Source organism: Gekko japonicus, unplaced genomic scaffold (genome assembly GCF_001447785.1).
Source record: "Gekko japonicus isolate JY-2015 unplaced genomic scaffold, Gekko_japonicus_V1.1 scaffold969, whole genome shotgun sequence".
In the NCBI taxonomy this organism is placed as follows: domain Eukaryota; kingdom Metazoa; phylum Chordata; class Lepidosauria; order Squamata; family Gekkonidae; genus Gekko; species Gekko japonicus.
In genome coordinates, this window is record NW_015168076.1 from 490878 (window position 1) to 508726 (window position 17849).

General features: G+C 43.8%; 1 protein-coding gene across 1 annotated transcript in view; it reads left to right on the forward strand.

Annotated features, from left to right (window-relative positions):
* The first annotated feature begins 4333 nt into the window (after window positions 1-4333).
* The window catches only part of TMCC3 (transmembrane and coiled-coil domain family 3), a 60005-nt gene continuing 46489 nt past the window's right edge, over window positions 4334-17849 (forward strand). Inside the window, exon 1 of the mRNA XM_015414644.1 lies at window positions 4334-4513. Coding sequence (XP_015270130.1) covers window positions 4436-4513 — 78 coding nt within the window. The 5' untranslated portion in view covers window positions 4334-4435. The remainder of the gene's footprint in view (window positions 4514-17849) is intronic.

The window sequence follows — 17849 nt, forward strand, 5'->3', positions numbered from 1 at the left end:
TGTATAACTCAAGCATGTCTATATCAAGGTTAAAGAAAATCACTGTTGCTTATAAATCTGAATTTCCTTATATCAGTGCCACTTTCAAGTACCTGAATCTAGTTTAGAAGTTTGCATTAGTTGTGAGTAGATTTTGGCCACTTTATCACTGCAGTGGAGGAGGAAGGGAAATACGTTCATATTTTAGTTGTATCAAAATTCATCCTTCCTGCTATTTTTTTAACCTATTCAGAATGCTGTTGCTATACAATCTTGCCCTGTTATGGCTGTGATTCGGAAACCAGGAGAAGCCTAATCTAATTTACAGGGTTGTTGTGAGTACAGTGGAGGAGGGAATAATCTATGGTATCATTAATTCCTTGGAGGAAGGCTGGGATGAAAAATAAACTATGATGTCTCTTGGGACCTTTAAAACTGCCTCCTTGAGACATTCTACACAAGCTTCCAGGTCTTAATTTTAAAGCACTTCAACCCAGTCTAAGGAAATAAGGCAAGGATATAAATGTTATACATATCTCCTTGTGTGCCATTTTATGCTTCTTATGCTTTGTTGCTAGTCCTCCCTTTGTGTTGGTGTCCTAGGCCCCCTGCTATTGTCTCTTGCCCTATTCCACATATTCTCAGGTCTTCACACTGCTTCTCTTTCATCCTCCAAGTTTTTGTTTTAGACTCACTTATTTTAGCAAAACCTTTTTCTAAAGCACACTAGTCTCACAATAACTCCCTGTTGATTCTCCCATTAATCACTATTTACTTTCAGTCTCTAGTCTCTCATTTCATCTGTTTTGTTGCTGGAACCCTTCTAAGCAGGCACTATGCCCTTTTCATCCTGGCACAGTGAGCCAGCAGACTGTTGGTGCAAAGTAAATATTAATATCTGTGGTGAACTAGGAAAATGCATTTTATTGGTGCTGTAAAAATGCATCACTTCCTATGTCAAATATACTGTACAGGAATGTGATGTGGTCAGTCCTGTCACCTCAGAAATGCCTAATTCAGTTGAACTGATACTCTCTTGGAGCTGGGTAGACTACCATTCTGGTGCCCTTTCTCCTTAGTAAGCAGGATGAGGTTGCTTAGCAACCATAGAAGGCATGCTGTCTGGTCAGTTCACCTTCTTGGTTAAGGAGGCAGCATGTTGGGGGAGGGACCAGGCTCATATCTAGGACTGGCTCTAGTGCTCCGGCACAAATACATATTTTATAAACAGATTTGCAAAGGCAAATTAGGAAATTAGAACCCAACTATATTTTTGTACAACTTGAAATTTTAGGCACCTTTTCAGTATTCAGTAGATTTCCTCGAGTCCAATTAGACTGTAATGCAAAATTGTGCCACTTCTAAGAACTTTGTGAATTTTGGTATTGAAACAATGGGTCAACCAAGCTTTATAAAATTGATTTTCAATGGATGTTAACTTGTGCTGTCATGATGACATCAGACAATCACTACATGGTTCTCTGTTCAGTATGTATAAGGACTTAAATGATGTCTGTGAGGCACATATAGATTCATTTATGTTTTTAAGAAAAGGAGCAGAAAAAGTGGATGCAGGAGGGCAGAGATGCCTGCATGATTTCTGCCTACCACAATACTTTTCAATTTCATGAACAATAATTGAAACACACAGTCCAGCAGTTTTTGAGAAAAGCAGAAAATCTACCTTGTATTATCCTCCAATAATGCATGGAAGAAAAGGGAAAAGAAAATTAGGGAAGAGGAGGAGGAGGAGGAGGAGGAGGTGGTGGTTGGATTTATACCCCGCCCTTCACTTAGAATCTCAGAGTGGCTTACATGCTCCTTCCCCTTCTCCTCCCCACAACAGACACCCTGTGAGGTAGGTGGGGCTGAGAGAACTCTTTCAATAACTTCTCTTTCACGAACTGCTCTGACAGAATTATGGCTTGCCCAAGGTCATCCAGCAGCTGCAAGTGGAGGAGTGGGGAATCAAACCCGGTTCTCCCAGATTAGAGTCCGCACACTTAACCACTGCACTAAACTGGCTTAGATTGATCAATGTGATGAATGGTTTTATTCTACAAAGCATATAAACTCATCTGTCACCTTAGGCATTAATTGCCCATAAACTATTTTTTGGTGTACTAAAAATACCACTGTAGGATGAATCCAGAAAACATATTTTTGTTTTAACCCTGAAGAAACTTAAGCCTGATTATATGTAGCTAATGATTTTCATAGTGGTGATGGGGCCACTGTCTTAGATGGCTTTTAAAAATAATTATACAGAACATATCCCATACGGTTGTCCACTCCTTTTAATAAATGATCACATCTGTGATCTTGAGTTTAGTCATTAAGATTACATAAGGAAGTACTTCCTTTCATTCATCTTGAATCTACCAGTAATAAGTTTCCTTGAATGATCCTGGCACTAAAATTGGTAAAACAGAATTACTTTTGCAGAAGCCACGCTTATTTTTATTAGCAAGACTTACTCTTCCATATACTTAATGCTTCTGTCTTTAATGATTCTATGAATCAGTGTTCCTGTGATAGGCTAAGGGGACTGTCAATAACAACTGAAAACATAAACAGACAAGGGGAGTCAGTGAGGGACTGCCAAATGGGGGAAAAAATCTAACTGACTGGCAGAAAAAATGACAGAAAGGGATAAATGAATATCCTCAGGGAGGAAATTCCACAATTGTGCCACAGCTGAGAAGGCCTTTTCTCATGTTGCCACCTATCTAGCCGCAGATGATGTGCAGACTGTAATGGTTGAGTACACTCAAATATGAGGAGGTGGTCCTGGGCCTCAGGTATGCTGGCTGCAAACCATACAGAACTTTGAAGGTCAGTAGTAGCACTTTAAATAGGGTCTGGAATTAAATAGGGCCTGGAATCAAACTGAAAACCAGTGTAGATGGAAGTGGTAAGTCCTGTACAATCCATTCCAGTCAGCATTTTTTGCAGCAATCTTCACCATTTATAGCTTCCAGACATTCTTCAAGGGCAGTCCCATGCACAGTGCATTGTTCTAATCTAGATGTTAGCAGGGTACATGCACCACTGGGGGCAGGCTGTTTTTTAAGCAGCGAAGATGACACCTAGCTCACCAACCAAAGCAGGTGAAAGGGGCTCCTGGCCATAGCTGCCACCTGCTCATCCAAGCAGTGCCCCCAAACTCGGGACCTATTCATTTAGGGGGGATGCAACCTCAGCCAGAACAGATAAATCTATACCTGAGTCGTTTCCTGCCCACCAGTAGTGCCTCCATCTTGTCAGGAGTAAGCTTCCACTTACAAGTTGTCATCTCATTAAATGTGACATGTTAGATTCTCTGGGCAAATTTCCACTTACATATATGTTGAATTTGATAGCATGATCACAGTTCTGAAGTAGTCTGGCATTAATTCTTTTACTCCAGATCTTGAGTTGTTCATCAGAATTGGGATAACTCCACTCTAATGGTCTTCATGACTGACCTTGAAAAGGGCCAGCTTCCTCCCTGGCAATGGTCTCAAAGGATGAGGGGGTGGCTGCTGCTGCTGCTGCTGCTGCTGCGGGGTGGTCCCAGGTGAGGTGGGGCTGACCTGGCTCTAGCGGCTGCTGTAGTGGAGGACTTCCCCTAGGCCATTGGCCCACCCGGATTGCCGCCGATGGCCATAATGGCCAATCCAACCGGTCCCTGACATCTGACTGCAAATTCTGATGTGGGGTGGCGGTGGTAAAGGGAGGGGGCTACTTATCGTCATGCTTTTGTTGTTCAGTCGCACAGTCCAGTCGGACTCATTGCGACCCCATGGACCACATCTCGCCAGGCCCTCCTGTCTTCCGTCGTGCTCCGGAGGTTGCTGAATTTCATCAGGCTACAGTTTCCATTTCAGGCGAAATGAAGTGCGGATATAAATGCCTGCTGCTATCTTATTTCGGTTTCCTGTCATGTGTTTTGGGTCGTTTCCTTTGATTTCTTGAGTTAGACAAGATGCTTCCACTTCTCAACTGCACTGTGACCGTCGCCTCTTTTTTTGGGGGGGTGGAGAGGAATTCCTCGGAACCGATTGCAAACGGGGGTGGGGTGAAGCATAGCACCACAACACACTGCATATGTGTGGGGAGAGCCGTGAGTGTGTCACTGTCAGTGAAACCGCCTTCCTCCCGTTTTTTATTTCGAGAGAGTCGTTGTCGGAAAGAGATCGCTCCTTGGCACGGCAGCCGCATAGTCCTGCTTTCCGTGTCTGGACGCGCTTCCTCCCCGGCGCTTTTCAGGAAGGGGCGCTGCGAGACTGCGGAAGGGTTAAGGGCGTTTGTTGTGCTCCGCCGCCGCTGGTGGGCGTGCCCGCCTTCTGGCGCGCCACTTCAGCCTCGCTCGCGCCTTACAGACCGTGCGAGCGACACCAACTCCGGGGCAGGCGTCTCTTCTGCCCGGTGGGTTGCCAGGCGTGCGACCTGCGCGCCCCCGAAAGCGGCGATCATGCCTGGCAGTGATACCGCGCTCGCGGTGGACAGGACGTATTCGGACCCGGAGAGGCACCGGCGCTTCAAGACTCGGGTAATCCCCTGCCGTTCCTCCCTCCCCACGTCCAACTTCTCCGTCCTTCTCGGCGGCATCCAGGACTGCACCTGGCTGGCATTCTCCTTTCCAGGCGAAAATCAGGGCTGCAAAACTTCCCACCTGCCCGCCTAATGCTGGGTTCCCCCCCCCACCTGACACCTCTGGGGTGGGTCGGGCGCTTGCCGACCTTTGGTTTCTGGGAGAGTGCTGCATTTCCTCTCCTGTGGGTGTTTCCAGAGGCGGTTTCCACTTAGCAGCATCCCAACCCGGCTCCAGTGCGTGCCTCTGTGATGTGTCAAGTGTCAGGTTTCAGCTTGCCTGGCCAGCAAAGCAGCCGCTGGGAATTCCGGCACCTGGTTCAGATGGAGCTGGCACCTCTGCCTATGTGCTGGGTGGACTTTAAACACTGTGGTGCCTGGCCTGGAACTGCTGCACAGAGTTAGTGGGAAAGATATTTCGGGTGCCACTGCCTTTGACTCAAGGACAGGGAGACTTGAACGTGATCCCTGAACAGAGGTGGTAAAAACTAAGCAGAAGTGGCTCACTACCTCACTCTTCAAGTATTTTTTGGAAGCTTTAGGGGGCAGTTTGGAATGTTGAAGGGTGGCTGATGATGCCCCGGGCCTCTCATGCAAGAGCTGAAATTGCAAGAGAGATCTGAAGGGGCAGAATGAATCTCAACACTTAGGCATGTAGGTGAAACAAAGTTTTGAGTCTAGTGGCACCTTTAAGACCAACAAAGTTCAATTCAAGGTATAAGCTTTCGTATGCAAGTCTATAGGTGGAGTATCACTATTTTGGAATCCTTGCTGCCTCCATTATGAAAGGAGACAGGGTTAGCCTTGCTCCTGGATGTCATAGCAGGATGTAGCCACTCTTTTTTTTTAAAAAAAAAAAAAGCTGGAGGCATGCAATGCTGGGCAGGAAGTCAAAAAGGAGAGGATTGTGGATAATGGTCCACTAACCTGCCAGATTTGAAAATGGCACAGACGGACAGGGGTGAGATTGTGAAGTGGCTTCCACCAATACAGAGACACTGTCCAGTTGGCGCCAGGGCTACAAGTATAGCAACTTTTCCCATACTAAGGCAACAGTGACAATTGTACTACAATACTTGGAGAGAGGAATTGGTTTATACCAGAAACTACAGCTAGAGGCGCGCAGGATCCCTTCACAAGAGCTCTCATACAGACTTATCTATATTTGTTACAGACTACTTCAAAATAAATGCCCCTCACAGGGCTTCTTTTTAACGCTGGTACTTTTGCAATATCTGTTTTGTACTGTTTGCTCACAGTCTGTTTTAAAGCCAGTGACTTTGCCTTTCAGTTCCTCTGACAGAAATGAAATTGTGCAAGGCCAAAAATGCAGTCAGATGTTGAAATGAACAGTTCAGAAGTAGAAAGTAAATGTAAGCATGGCAAGAACAAAAAGCAATCTAGGCAATCACTCTTGGATTATCTCGAGTATACTGTGACTCATCTCTTACACATGGGATAGGTAATGTGAAAGTTTCACAGTGAAATGGGTTCAAAGAGAAGATCTAGACCAAGTGATATCATCAGAAAATCAATCCTAATACAGAAATAATTTAGAAAAATTATTAGGGACTCTGGTCTATATTACTGTGTATAGCTTGTTGAAACTAGGATCCTACTGCAGAATTTTGCATCATTTAATATGTCATGTTAATAAGTTATGCTTTGCTTCAGTTCTGTTTTTAGACTTCTGGTTAGTTCTACAACCCGAATCCTACTGCATTGTTTATTGAATGTACCATCCATATATAAAAACTTTTATGGTTAAAAAAAGAATGTACCATCCATAGATTGTATTGGAACACTCTGTGTAATCCTCCTTGAGTCCAAATGAGAAAGATGAACTATACATAACATAACTTACTTGCTTCTAAAAAGAATGCAAATACTATATAGTGGGGCCGTGTCAGAAGCGTTCCCTCTAATTTTTCCTCCTACTGAGCGGAGTAGTTCACATCCTGAGTAGAATGTAACTGCTGTAATCTTAAAATGGGCAGTGCAAGATCCTGCGTGGCTCCAGATTGCTGCTGAGTGGGGTTTCCTGTGTTAATGAGCAGCTGCTCATGTGCACATCTTAGAGGGACCCCTGCAATATTAGGAACAAAACTCAAAATTGTTTTATTGTACAATAGGCTTGCCATATTCTTTTAGATACAGAAGTCTGATTTACATATAATGTTTAGCTAGGCTGAGGGCAAGTTTCTGCCAGTCTTCTCTGAGTAAAGCTACTGTTGTCCAGTAAAAACAAAGAAAGTAGTTTCTAACTATTTGTGTTGTAATTTGTTCTTGCTAGTTTTGGCTTTCAGCAGAAATGTTTGTTCTTTTCCCCCCTTCTAAGATGAGATTTTTAGTGCTTCAAAATAAATTAACTTCACATCTTGGAGCAATTGGATTATTTATCTGGGGAGGGAAAGGAAGTAATCTTCCTGTACAAAATCACACAGTGTGATCCTAAACAGAGTTATACAGCACTCTGAATCCATTGACTTCAGTTGGCTTAGAAGGATAAAATACTATTTAGGATTGCACTTCTTGTCTCTCCGATCGTCCAATTGCATTAAATCATGAGATTGTGTGTTTAAATTGTTTTTGCTTAATTGAATGTCTTAAAATAAAACATTCGCTGGGATTTTGATTGTTGGCATACTGTCAATATAGCATTTATATCGGCTTGCGTCAAGAGAGATTCATTTATTGAGAGTGCTGAATTTTGTATAGAGTCAAATCAACTTGATATTTTAAGTTAAAAGAAATCTGGCATGATCACTGGGGGGAACAGCGTCCCCCACCTACAACATCTTGTGTTAATAAATTCTTGGTCTATAATGATTCATGTGATCTCTTGAACTGTAGACAAATAGAATCCCGAAGGTAAATTTTGTCAGTGCATTCTTTTTAGTTGCTTTTTTTTTTTTGCTTGGCAGATGTTTTGAAAGTTGGTGTTAAATAAAAACAGTCCTCACTAAGATTCTCTGTAAGCGCCAATGAGAGTAGCATTTATCCATGGCCTACCCCACAAAGGACCCGTGAGACAACAGCAGACTAACTGCATTGTTTACTTTTCCACTTGCTGTGTTACAGAGTAGCATCCTGACCAGGGGCCTGAAAGTTACATCACTCCTGCCTTCCCCAAAATTTTTGGTTCCACCCTAATCCAGGTCCTCCAGGCCATGCCTTTTAAAACCCTCCTTACCTAGCCCCTGCTGTCGGCTGAGGGGGGATGCCATCTCCACCCAATGTCCATAGCGAATCCTAACCCAGACTCTTCCCAATAGCACTTGAGCTGAGCTAGACAAAGCCTGCTCATCCTGAGGGGGTGTTTGACTTGTCTGAAGTAACCTTTCCCACCAGAGCTGCCAACTTCCTCTTTAGCTGCCCCTGGGTCTTTCCCACCACAATCTCATTAAGACAGATGTGGCAAAAGTAGTATCACTCCGGTTATTGCTACCAGCTCTAGCATTCTTGGGACACATACATTGTATGTTGCAATTTGTGGACTTCTGTGATCAAGGGGTGGGTTTTCTTTCCCTTCACCAAATTTCTTCTGATTATATGGAGACTTTGTATACTCACGTGCAATCTCTAAGTATTGACTTGAAAGGAGTTAGAAGGTTTCATTCTTTTCAAACATAGCAAAGGGGAACTTCTTGCAGTCAGGTTAAAAAGCAAAGGTTCACATATTCTTTGAAGTGCTTGGCAGATCAGATGTTTCGGAACTGAAGGTGGAGGACTGTGGAAGGATAGGGACTCCCAACCTTACCTAGATTTAATATTAAGAGAAACAGACCTGCAGATATGCGGACAAAGTTAAAGGAGCTTGCAAGCATAGATATATTATCTTAAGGGATTAGAAGTTTAATTAGAGAATTGACATCTTTAACAGTAGGGATTTTAACCTGGGTCTCCCAGATCCTAATCTGAATTCTAACTGCTATGCCACACTGGTTTTCATGTGGTGGCTGCTTTCCAATACTACTGAGTAGCTGGGCCTGGGTGAGTTATGTAAGTCACATTGTTGGAAATAGCCTGTTGGTTGCAGCTAGCCCTTTCCCTTCCCTATGCATTTTAATAATAGCTATCAAGCCTTGAAGCCTGTCAATATGGTTGGGGTTGCCTAGCAATGGCCACTCAGGACATGTGTTTATTAAAGCTACAGCTCTGCGAGGTACCAGGCCCCGCTCCAATGCCAAAGTGTCCCAGCTCCAGTGACAAAGTTTCTGGAACAAGGGAATAAATAGGCAAGTTTAGCAGTCATGGGAGTTCAGCAGCAGGGTGAGGAAGCCAGGGCACGAGCCTTTCCACATCCATAAAAGGGTAAGCACACTTTCCACAAACAAATCAACATAAATAGGACATTTATTAAAAAGGGAATATTTTTAAAAAAGTAATTATGAAAGTAGAATGCAAGCAAGGGGTTGGGGTATCCAGTGTATTACATGGAGTGCAAGATGTATGACTGTCTGCCAGCTGGACAGAAATCATGGGTATGTGCTTGGTGCAAGGAGCTTCTGGTTTTCAGGGAATGAGTTCGCACCCTCAAGGCCAAGGTGGCTGACCCAGAGAAGCAGAAACAGTCAGACACACGGATAAGACTTTTGGAGACTTGTTAGATGTGTCCCACACCGTGAATGGCAGCCTTGCTGCTGTCAGAGAGCATGAGGGTCAAGGGGAAGCAGGGCGCTGTTTTGAAGCAAGGGGGAATGTTCCCTCAGAAGGGACCCCTTCTGCAGAAGGGACTCCTGGTGCAAAGAAACCGTCCCTGGACAGAGTTCTTGGTAGTTGGTGATTCAGTCCTTAGACATGTAGATAGATGGGTTGCGAACCTCCGTACTAACCGCATGGTGACTTGCCTGCCTGGTGCAAAGGTAGCGGACATTACATGTGGTCTAGATAGGCTCGTAGACAATGCTGGGGAGGAGCCAGTGGTCATGGTACATATTTGCACCAATGATGTGGGGAAATGTAGTTGTGTGGTCCTAGAGTGCTAGGCAGGAGACTCAAGGCCAGGATGCCCAGGTAGCCTTCTCAGAAGTGCTGCCTGTTCTATACACAGTGTTAGCTAGACAGGCACAAACCAGATGTCTCAATGCATGGATGAGACGATGGTGGAAGTAGCCTGAGCACTATTTGCTGGCTGGCTGGTCTGACTGCTGGCTTAAACAAGATGTTGCTTTTCCAGGTGTTACCTTGCTTTGTAATTAAGCAGAATATTCCTTATTCTGGGTGCTGTGTCTCTGCACTTTCACCAGTCTAGCGGTTAATGTCATCCACTACCACAAATGCTTATTGAATACAATTAGGGTTGCCATTTTTCCACTAGGGGCAAGAGATCTCCTGCCCACAATGGACCCTTCCCAGCACTGCTCAGCTGGACAGTGGGAGAAAAACGGGGGGCAATTTCCAGTGAACCAACACAATAATGTCACTTTCTGTGCAGCTGAAAGTGGTATTACTACTCTAACATTCAATCAAAATTCCATGGTTAACCCATAGAGTTTTGAGCGACTGATCAAGTATCACTGGCAACATGCTGATATCACTTACAGTCACACAGGAAGTGGCATTAGTACATTACTGGTGACATCAGTACATCACCATTGAGGAGCCCTCCTACCAGTTTGTGCCAGCCTCAAGATGACGATGCTAAATAAAATATTACTAGTCCCTTCTACTGCAGCTAACTAAGGCCTTTAGGAGGTGACAGTCTAACTTCCCTGGGGATGTATTTTAGGGGGGAATTAAATCTTATCTGTTCACATTTCCTAAAGAAACAGTAGTCCTGGATCAGTTCCTAAACCCAGAATTGGAGTCAGAAAGAAGTCATGTGATCTCTAAATAACTGTTCAGTTCTCAGTGCCGGGAACTGAGGGCTCAGTGCTCTGGGAGTGTTTATGCTGGAGTAAGTGCTGCTGTTGTGTAAGGTGCCACTGGGCTCCTGTTGTATGCTTAACTAGGGCTATCCATAGCCGCTTGCCAGCCTTTCAAAAATATCATGGTTGAAGGGCTAAGGTCCCTCAATGGGTCTTAGGGCAGCCAGACAAGATCTTTCTAGGATTTGAAGAATTCATTGCAACAAAGACGAGCAGTATCCAAACATTTATGGTACAAAATGTATCTATTGGATTAAGTCAGGGCTTTTTTGTAGAAAAGCCCAGCAGGAACTCATTAACATAATAGGCCACACCCAACAGCAGAAACTCATTATCATATTAGGGCACACCCCCATGCCTTCCCTTGGCTTGCCCGGGCACCCCATGGCTGCGGGGAGCCCGGGGCAGCCCGACCCTGGACAGGCACGGGGAGGCATTTAAATATCTCCCCGATCCTTCCAGGTGCCCCCCTGGCCCGCCCGCCTTGGAGTCGCGGGGTGGGGGGTTGTCAACATCCATGTGTTCTATAAGTCTGGCTGTAGATCATATCAATCTGTTTGACAGGCGCTAACAGCTCAGTGTCAGTAGAGCTGGCTCCAACCGGTTCTGTCTAGTTGATAGCAGAGCTAATTAACAGTGACTCAGCATTGGGTCCTGATTGGACAATGCTTGTATATATGTGATGCTGTACAATCAATGTACCATCCTTCCTGATGGAAACCTGGTGTCTGCGTGAGCATTTTGTCATTCTGTGCAATATATTGGTGGAGGCTCATGTGAATAAATTGTATATAGTTTTACACCAAGCCTATAAGACTTACGTCTTCTTTGATACTCTCACACCACTTGCAACCTGCAGTGGGCTAGCACCGCGCAAACCTCGACAGGGGTGTCACTCCCCAGGCCTTCCCTCTGTAGCCACGCACACAGAGGTTTTGGCTGTAGTGGGCTAGGCCAACTCTAAAGCCAGCTGGAACTCCGTTCCTGTGTGTTCCTGCCCCAAAATAGCCCTGATTATAGTTATAATTTTAACCATACTAAAAAGCATGTGACAAGGTAGTGTATTATAATTTATATTTTAATTACTATAGTTCTGTGGGAGAGGAGCAAATAGTAAAGAGTCGTTTGGGCTGTGTTGGGAGAACAGACAAGGCAACTGAAAGGCCCTTTTATGATACTGGCTTCTTAGGCTGACAGCAGACATTTTTAGCTGTAAATTCCTAGTGTACTTTTAGCTAGGGATTAGCTGGTGAGGCTGGTACATGTAGTTAATGGACAGAAACAGATGTATTGTGCCTGCCTTGATGCAAACCCAGGAAAGTCTTTTAAAAAACAGATTCCAGTTTTCCTTGACTGTTTGTTCAATTTTGTGAATAGTCCTGTATAATTTGTTTCATTTTCTATGTGGGCTCATAACACAGAATTTTGAAACTTTTTTGAGGGGGAGATTACTCTTAATTCATCCCATGAAGAGGCCTGAAATATTTTGTGATGGCTACTGAGGAGATAAGTCATGTCGGATCTACACTGGGCGGGTGGAGCAGTCTTAGCCATAGGTCATCCAGGGCAACTGCTCTGGGTCTCCTGCTGGGAGCCACACTGGGAGTTGCAGCCAGCTGTTCCAGCCCCTGCCCTGAAGCTTATAGTCCTATGGAAGTATCTGCAAAGTACAATCCAAGCAGAAAACCAGATCAGCCCCAAAATACAACGGCCTATCTGAAAGAGGCTAAAGTAACCCTTCATATATGCTCCAAGCTTATTTGACTGATTAACACTTGAGTGATTAACACTTGGAATTCACTGCCACAGGAAGTGGTGGCGGCTACAAGCATGGACAGCTTCAAAAGGGAATTAGATAAGCATATGGAGCAGAGGTCCATCAGTGGCTATTAGCCACAAGGTATAGATAGGGACTCTGGGGCAAGTGATGCTCTGTCATCTTGGTGCTTGGGGGGGTCAACAGTGGGAGGGCTTCTAATGTCCTGGCCCCACTGATGGCACTGACCTCCTGATGGCACTGATATTTCTGGCCACTGTGTGATACAGAGTGTTGGACTGGATGGGCCTTTGGCCTGATCCAACATTGGTATCTCTTATGTTCTTATGTTCTTATTGTTGTAGTTTGGTGAATGATGCAGGATTAAGTGTGTGTTTACACACGTCTGCTAATTTGCCATGATAACATAAAATTGCTGTTATGACTCCAACATTATACTTTTATCTGCTGTTGGCTGAATGTTTATTAAGGCCTGGTAATTTGAAGTGTGCCTGAAGTGTAGCTGTTGTTTATCTTCACACTTGGGGTTTCCTCTCATCTGGAGCATCCCAGAAAACATATCTTCATGCTTAGGATCCTCCCAACATTCTTTGTAATTCCCCCCACCCCTCAGTCCTGCTGATTCTGGGACTTTTTCTCAGTTTACGATACATAAAGATTACTTTTTGCTTGATTTGCTTTGCAGCTCTTATTGCTTTTATTTGTTTGTATATCCTAAGGTGCTATGGTTATGTTGGCTTGATGCCATAGTAAATAAATACTACTATTTGTTTGTAATTAGTCTCCTTGAATCTCAGTTTTAAGGAGGCAAGCTATTCCTGCTGGAATTCTCCAGTGAGAATAGACAAACAATCAGTGCAACAATTCCAAGCCACTCCAGGCGGAGAGAAGTTGTTTGTGGCATGCTTTCAGTGGACTTAAATGTCTTCTATTGAGATCCTTTACATTCCAGGGTGCCCAAGACTCATCAAAATGTAAGATATTTAGATATTTAAATATATCTGTTAAACTGTTGCCACATGATAGTTGCTTCCTTTAATTTTATATTGTAGCTTCAAATGTTCAAGTGTTTCATGTGATACAGAAGATGGAGGAATCTTAGCAAGTGGGAAACCATAGGCTGCATTATACCACGAATTCATGCACCATGTTGCATGAAGAACATACTACTAGGTTGTACCTGTACCAGATACCTGAAAATATTTTATTTTCCACCATGTTTTCCCATTATCAGGTACCATGGGTGGCACTCGTTTAACTACTAAACCAGCCAAACCCAGTAGCAGTGCTACTATCACTAACAGTACTATCATAGATCTGAAATTTCGATTAAAATTAATTGGCTGGCTGCAATATTTGCTGAGTTTTTTCCCATTCAAAGGAAGGGTCCCTTTAAATGTTTCTTTTTCCCTTTCTTCAGTCTTCAAATCTCACACAGTGGAATCATATGCAGAGTTACTTGAGTAAGTCTGTTAATGTCAGTGAGTTTAGACCGGCATGAATCTGTATGGGACTGCACTTTAAATAAAACTGCCATGTTGTCCAGAAAAGGAGCTGCTGGGAAGCATGAGATTGTACTCTTCTGATGTCATACTGACTATTCAGGGTGGAGTCTTTCAATAGTGGCGTTAGTATCCTTTATTGTATTTCCTGTTTTCTGTAACTTGCCTCTGGTGAAACAACTGCATGATCTTCATATAGGCTGAAAGTCCGTCCTTCACTACCCAAAGGTGTCTCAGAGTGGCTTACAACCTCCTTTCCCTTCCCCTCCCCACAACAGACACCCTGTGAGGTAGGTGGGGCTGAGAGAGCTCTTGACAGAAACTGTTCTTTTTCAAGAACAGCTCTTATCAGAACTATGGCTTGCCCAAGGTCATCCAGCCAGGTGCAAGTGGAGGAGTGGGGAATCAAACCCAGTCCTCCCAGATTAGAGTCCACGCACTTAACCACTACTCCAAACTGGCTTAAGTTTAGAATTTGTGTAAATAGGGAGTTGTCCAAAAAGATCAGCAGAACCACTTTTAACTTTAGAAGGAGTAACTTCTCTCAACTGATGGGGCTTGTGAAGAAGAAACTGAAAGGAAAGGTAAGGAGGGTCAAATCGCTTTGGAAAGCTTGGAGACAATTTAAAACTACAGTCCTGGAAACTCAGATAAAATGTATACCGAAGGTTAGGAAAAGTGCAAATAGGTATTTTTTAAAAAGCCAGCATGATGACTGAACATAGTAGTGGAAGCAGTAAAAGGTAAAAAGGATTCCTTTAAGCAGTGGAAAACTAGTCAGAGTGTGGTAAATAAAAGGGAGCTCAGGCTTTGGCAAATAAAATGTAAGTTGGTGATTAGACAGGCAAAAAGGGACTATGTGGAACATATTGCAAAAAACATGAAGACTGACAATAAAAATTTCTTCAAATACATTACAAGCATTAAACCATCCAAGGAGGCAGTGGGGCCGTTGGATGACCAAGGGGAGAAAGGACTACTAAAAGATGATAGGGAAATGGCAGAGAAGCTGAATGCATATTTGCCTCTGTCTTCATTGTGGAAGATGGAAGGTGCTTGTCCACTCCAGAATTGCCAATTTCAGAAGGGGTCAGACCTGAGTCAGATTGAAGTGATGAGAGAGGAGATCCTACTACTGATGGACAAATTAAAAAATGACAAATCACCAGCCCCAGATGGCATACATCCAAGAGTTCTGAAAGAACTCAAATGTGAACTTGTGGATCTCCTGACAAAATATGCAATCTATCACTAAAATCTGCCTCCATCCCTAAGGACTGGAAGGTAGCTAATGTAACCCCCTTAAAAAAAAAAAGGTTCCAAAGGACATCCGGGAAAGTATAGCCTAGTCAGTTTAATGTCAATACTGAATAAGTTGGTGGAATCTGTTATCAAAGCTAGAATTAGTAGGCACATTGATGAACAAAAGCTATTGAGGAAGAATCAGCATGGATTTTATAAGGGAAGATCTTGTCTCACTAAACTTTTAGAGTCCTTTGAAGGAGTGAATAAACAGGTGGACAAGGGTGACCCAGTAGATGTTTTTACCTAGACTTCCAGAAAACTTTTGATAAAGTTCCTCATCAAAGGTTCCTAAGTAAACTGAGAAGTCATGGGATAAGAGGACAAGTCCTCTTGTGGATCAAAAACTGGTTAATTAACAGAAAGCAGAGTATAAATGGGCAGTTTTCACAATGGAAGGCGGTAATCAGTGGGGTACCACAGGGTTCAGTACAATAGGTCCAGTGCTTTTTAACTTGTTCATTAATGCTTTATAGTTGGGAGTAAGCAGTGAAGTGGCTAAGTTTGCCAATGACACTAAGTTGTTCAGGGTGGTGAAAACCAGGGAGGACCTTGAGGAGCTTAGCAGCAGGTGTTCTGGCTGCACAAGGCCCAACCTACAGTCAAAAGGATGGCTAGTGCCAAACTAGAATGAACGGTCTTGCTGATGGCAGCTGACCTGATTTTGTTTGGCCAATCAGGTATGTTGCTAAGACATGTGAGGATGTACGTCTGCAGCTAACATGTATTTCTATCAAGCAACTGTCCCATGCCCGGGTTCCTTGTGCTAATGAGGTGGAAACTGAGTGTGAAACTCCCTCTTGGGCCTCTGGCCTTGAAGCTCTCAGGCCATGATCTCGCACTCTTGTTTGACTCCATCTCACCCCTTATTCTTCTCTAGAAACTGCAAGTCACTGTGACATTAACTTCCTAGAGAGAAGTCTTCTGTAACTTAACTAGGCCCAGAAGCCTGAACCAAACTTTGAAAGGCCAAGAAATGCCTAAACAAGGTCAGTTTCTTGACACGCACAACTAAGAAGCATTAATTTGCTCACTTGTCATTACTGTTGTCTCCGTGCGGAGTGTTCAGATGCAATGCCAGCTGGCACAGCATCGCTGTGTTAAAGAAACTGTCAGGTTCACTTCTTGGAGTAGACACTGATTTGTTACTCAGCATTAAAGTTTAGGTCAGAAGCAATTCTAGCATTAGTATTTAGCCAGTTTCATTTTCCTTGTTACCTTTTGTAACCCAGTCTCTACCCCAGGGTATTACAGGGGAAGCTTCCACGCAGTTCTGGTGGATTGAGAATTCTGAACCATGCATTTTATAAATGTCATTGATTAGCAGAGGCCCCGGTCACATGGAAGGTTTTGGGCTGGAAGAGGGATGGATTGGGGGCGCAGCAAATGGGCGCGAGCACACCGCAACATCTGGGAATCGGTGTGCGCCTGTCCCCGATCTGTCCCTTCCGGCCTAAAACCCGCTGAAGAAAAAAAAAAACCAAGTAAAAAGTAGCACCAACCTGGAATGGCACAGCAAGTGCGGCCGTGAGATCGCCGGCGCGCCCATCTGCAAGAGCAATCGAGCTCCCGGCCGAACAGTGCACACGCACACATGCGCAGTTCGGCTGCCTCGCTCTCCTTGCAGTGGCTTCCCCCCCCCCGCATCTGATCGTGCCGGGGAGTAACTGTGCGGTGGCTCAGGGGATCTATCTGATCCCGCCTCCGTGTGTCTCTTTTGGTGCGGCTTTAAAAAGCCGCACTTCGGCCGTTCTTTTTCCCCCCGTGTGGCAAGGGCCAGAAATTATCAGATCTGATGCCACTTCTGTTTGGAATTAATGCACCAGTCAAATAGTGAAAAGTTGACTACACTGCAAGATAGCTAGAATGCAATTTCTTTCCATTTATGTGGAGAGGGGCTTTGTATGAACAGCAGTTGTTACAGCAACACATACATGGAAATATATTGGCTAGATGAAGCTTTTTAACATGTGTGCACTGCTGTGTTTGTTTATTTCCATTGTCTGTTCAGATTAAGAGTTCAGACTCAGAGTTTTATCTCTTAAGTCATAAGCAACCTGAGACTTTGCTAGGCTAGAAGGTTTTTTCTTTCCTGGTACTTTCCTGGGAATTAGTCATAGTGTTAGAGGGAAATTTAAGTAATCGAACTTCATGCAGTGTCATGGTATCCTAGGCTTTAAACTCTTGCTGAGTGCTCATCTGGCCTTTACAAAAAGAAACTTTGTGGGCAATTTTGTCCATTGTACAGTATGATGGACACCTGTCACTTTCCCCACTCTGAGGCAGATTTTCATGCCAAAATTCTTTTTAGTTCCCTGCTGTGACTGAGCAGCTCGTAGTAGCGTGAAAATGAATGTAGATTATAAAAGCCTTTCTGTCCCACCCTGTCTACAGACTATAATTCAGTTTTTAGCCCAGCCCAAGGAATTTTCTGTGAAAAATCAGGAGCCCTCCTCTTATTTCCTTTTTGAAATAGCACTGAAGACAGATTAACAGTAAAACAAAAGAAAAGGTTTATTCAACAGGCAGGGATAGGGATTGCTGAGTTAAAAGTTGTAGATGATACAGAATTCACTTCTTTAAACAGACAAAATGATGTTGTTATATCTTATTTTCAGATACTCTTAGTTCTTAGAGGTAAGAGGTGTTTTACTTAGTATTTTAGTTACAGCAACAATGTTTCTTCAGAGAGTTTCCTAAGGCAGTTCAGATTTCCTGGAGTTGGTCACTGTCTCTGTGAACCTAACTCACTATATCATTAAATTACAGTTTATTTCTATTTCCTGAGATGTCTAAAACCATTTTCTCTTTACAACAGACCAGGGTCCTCCTCAGAGCTAAACC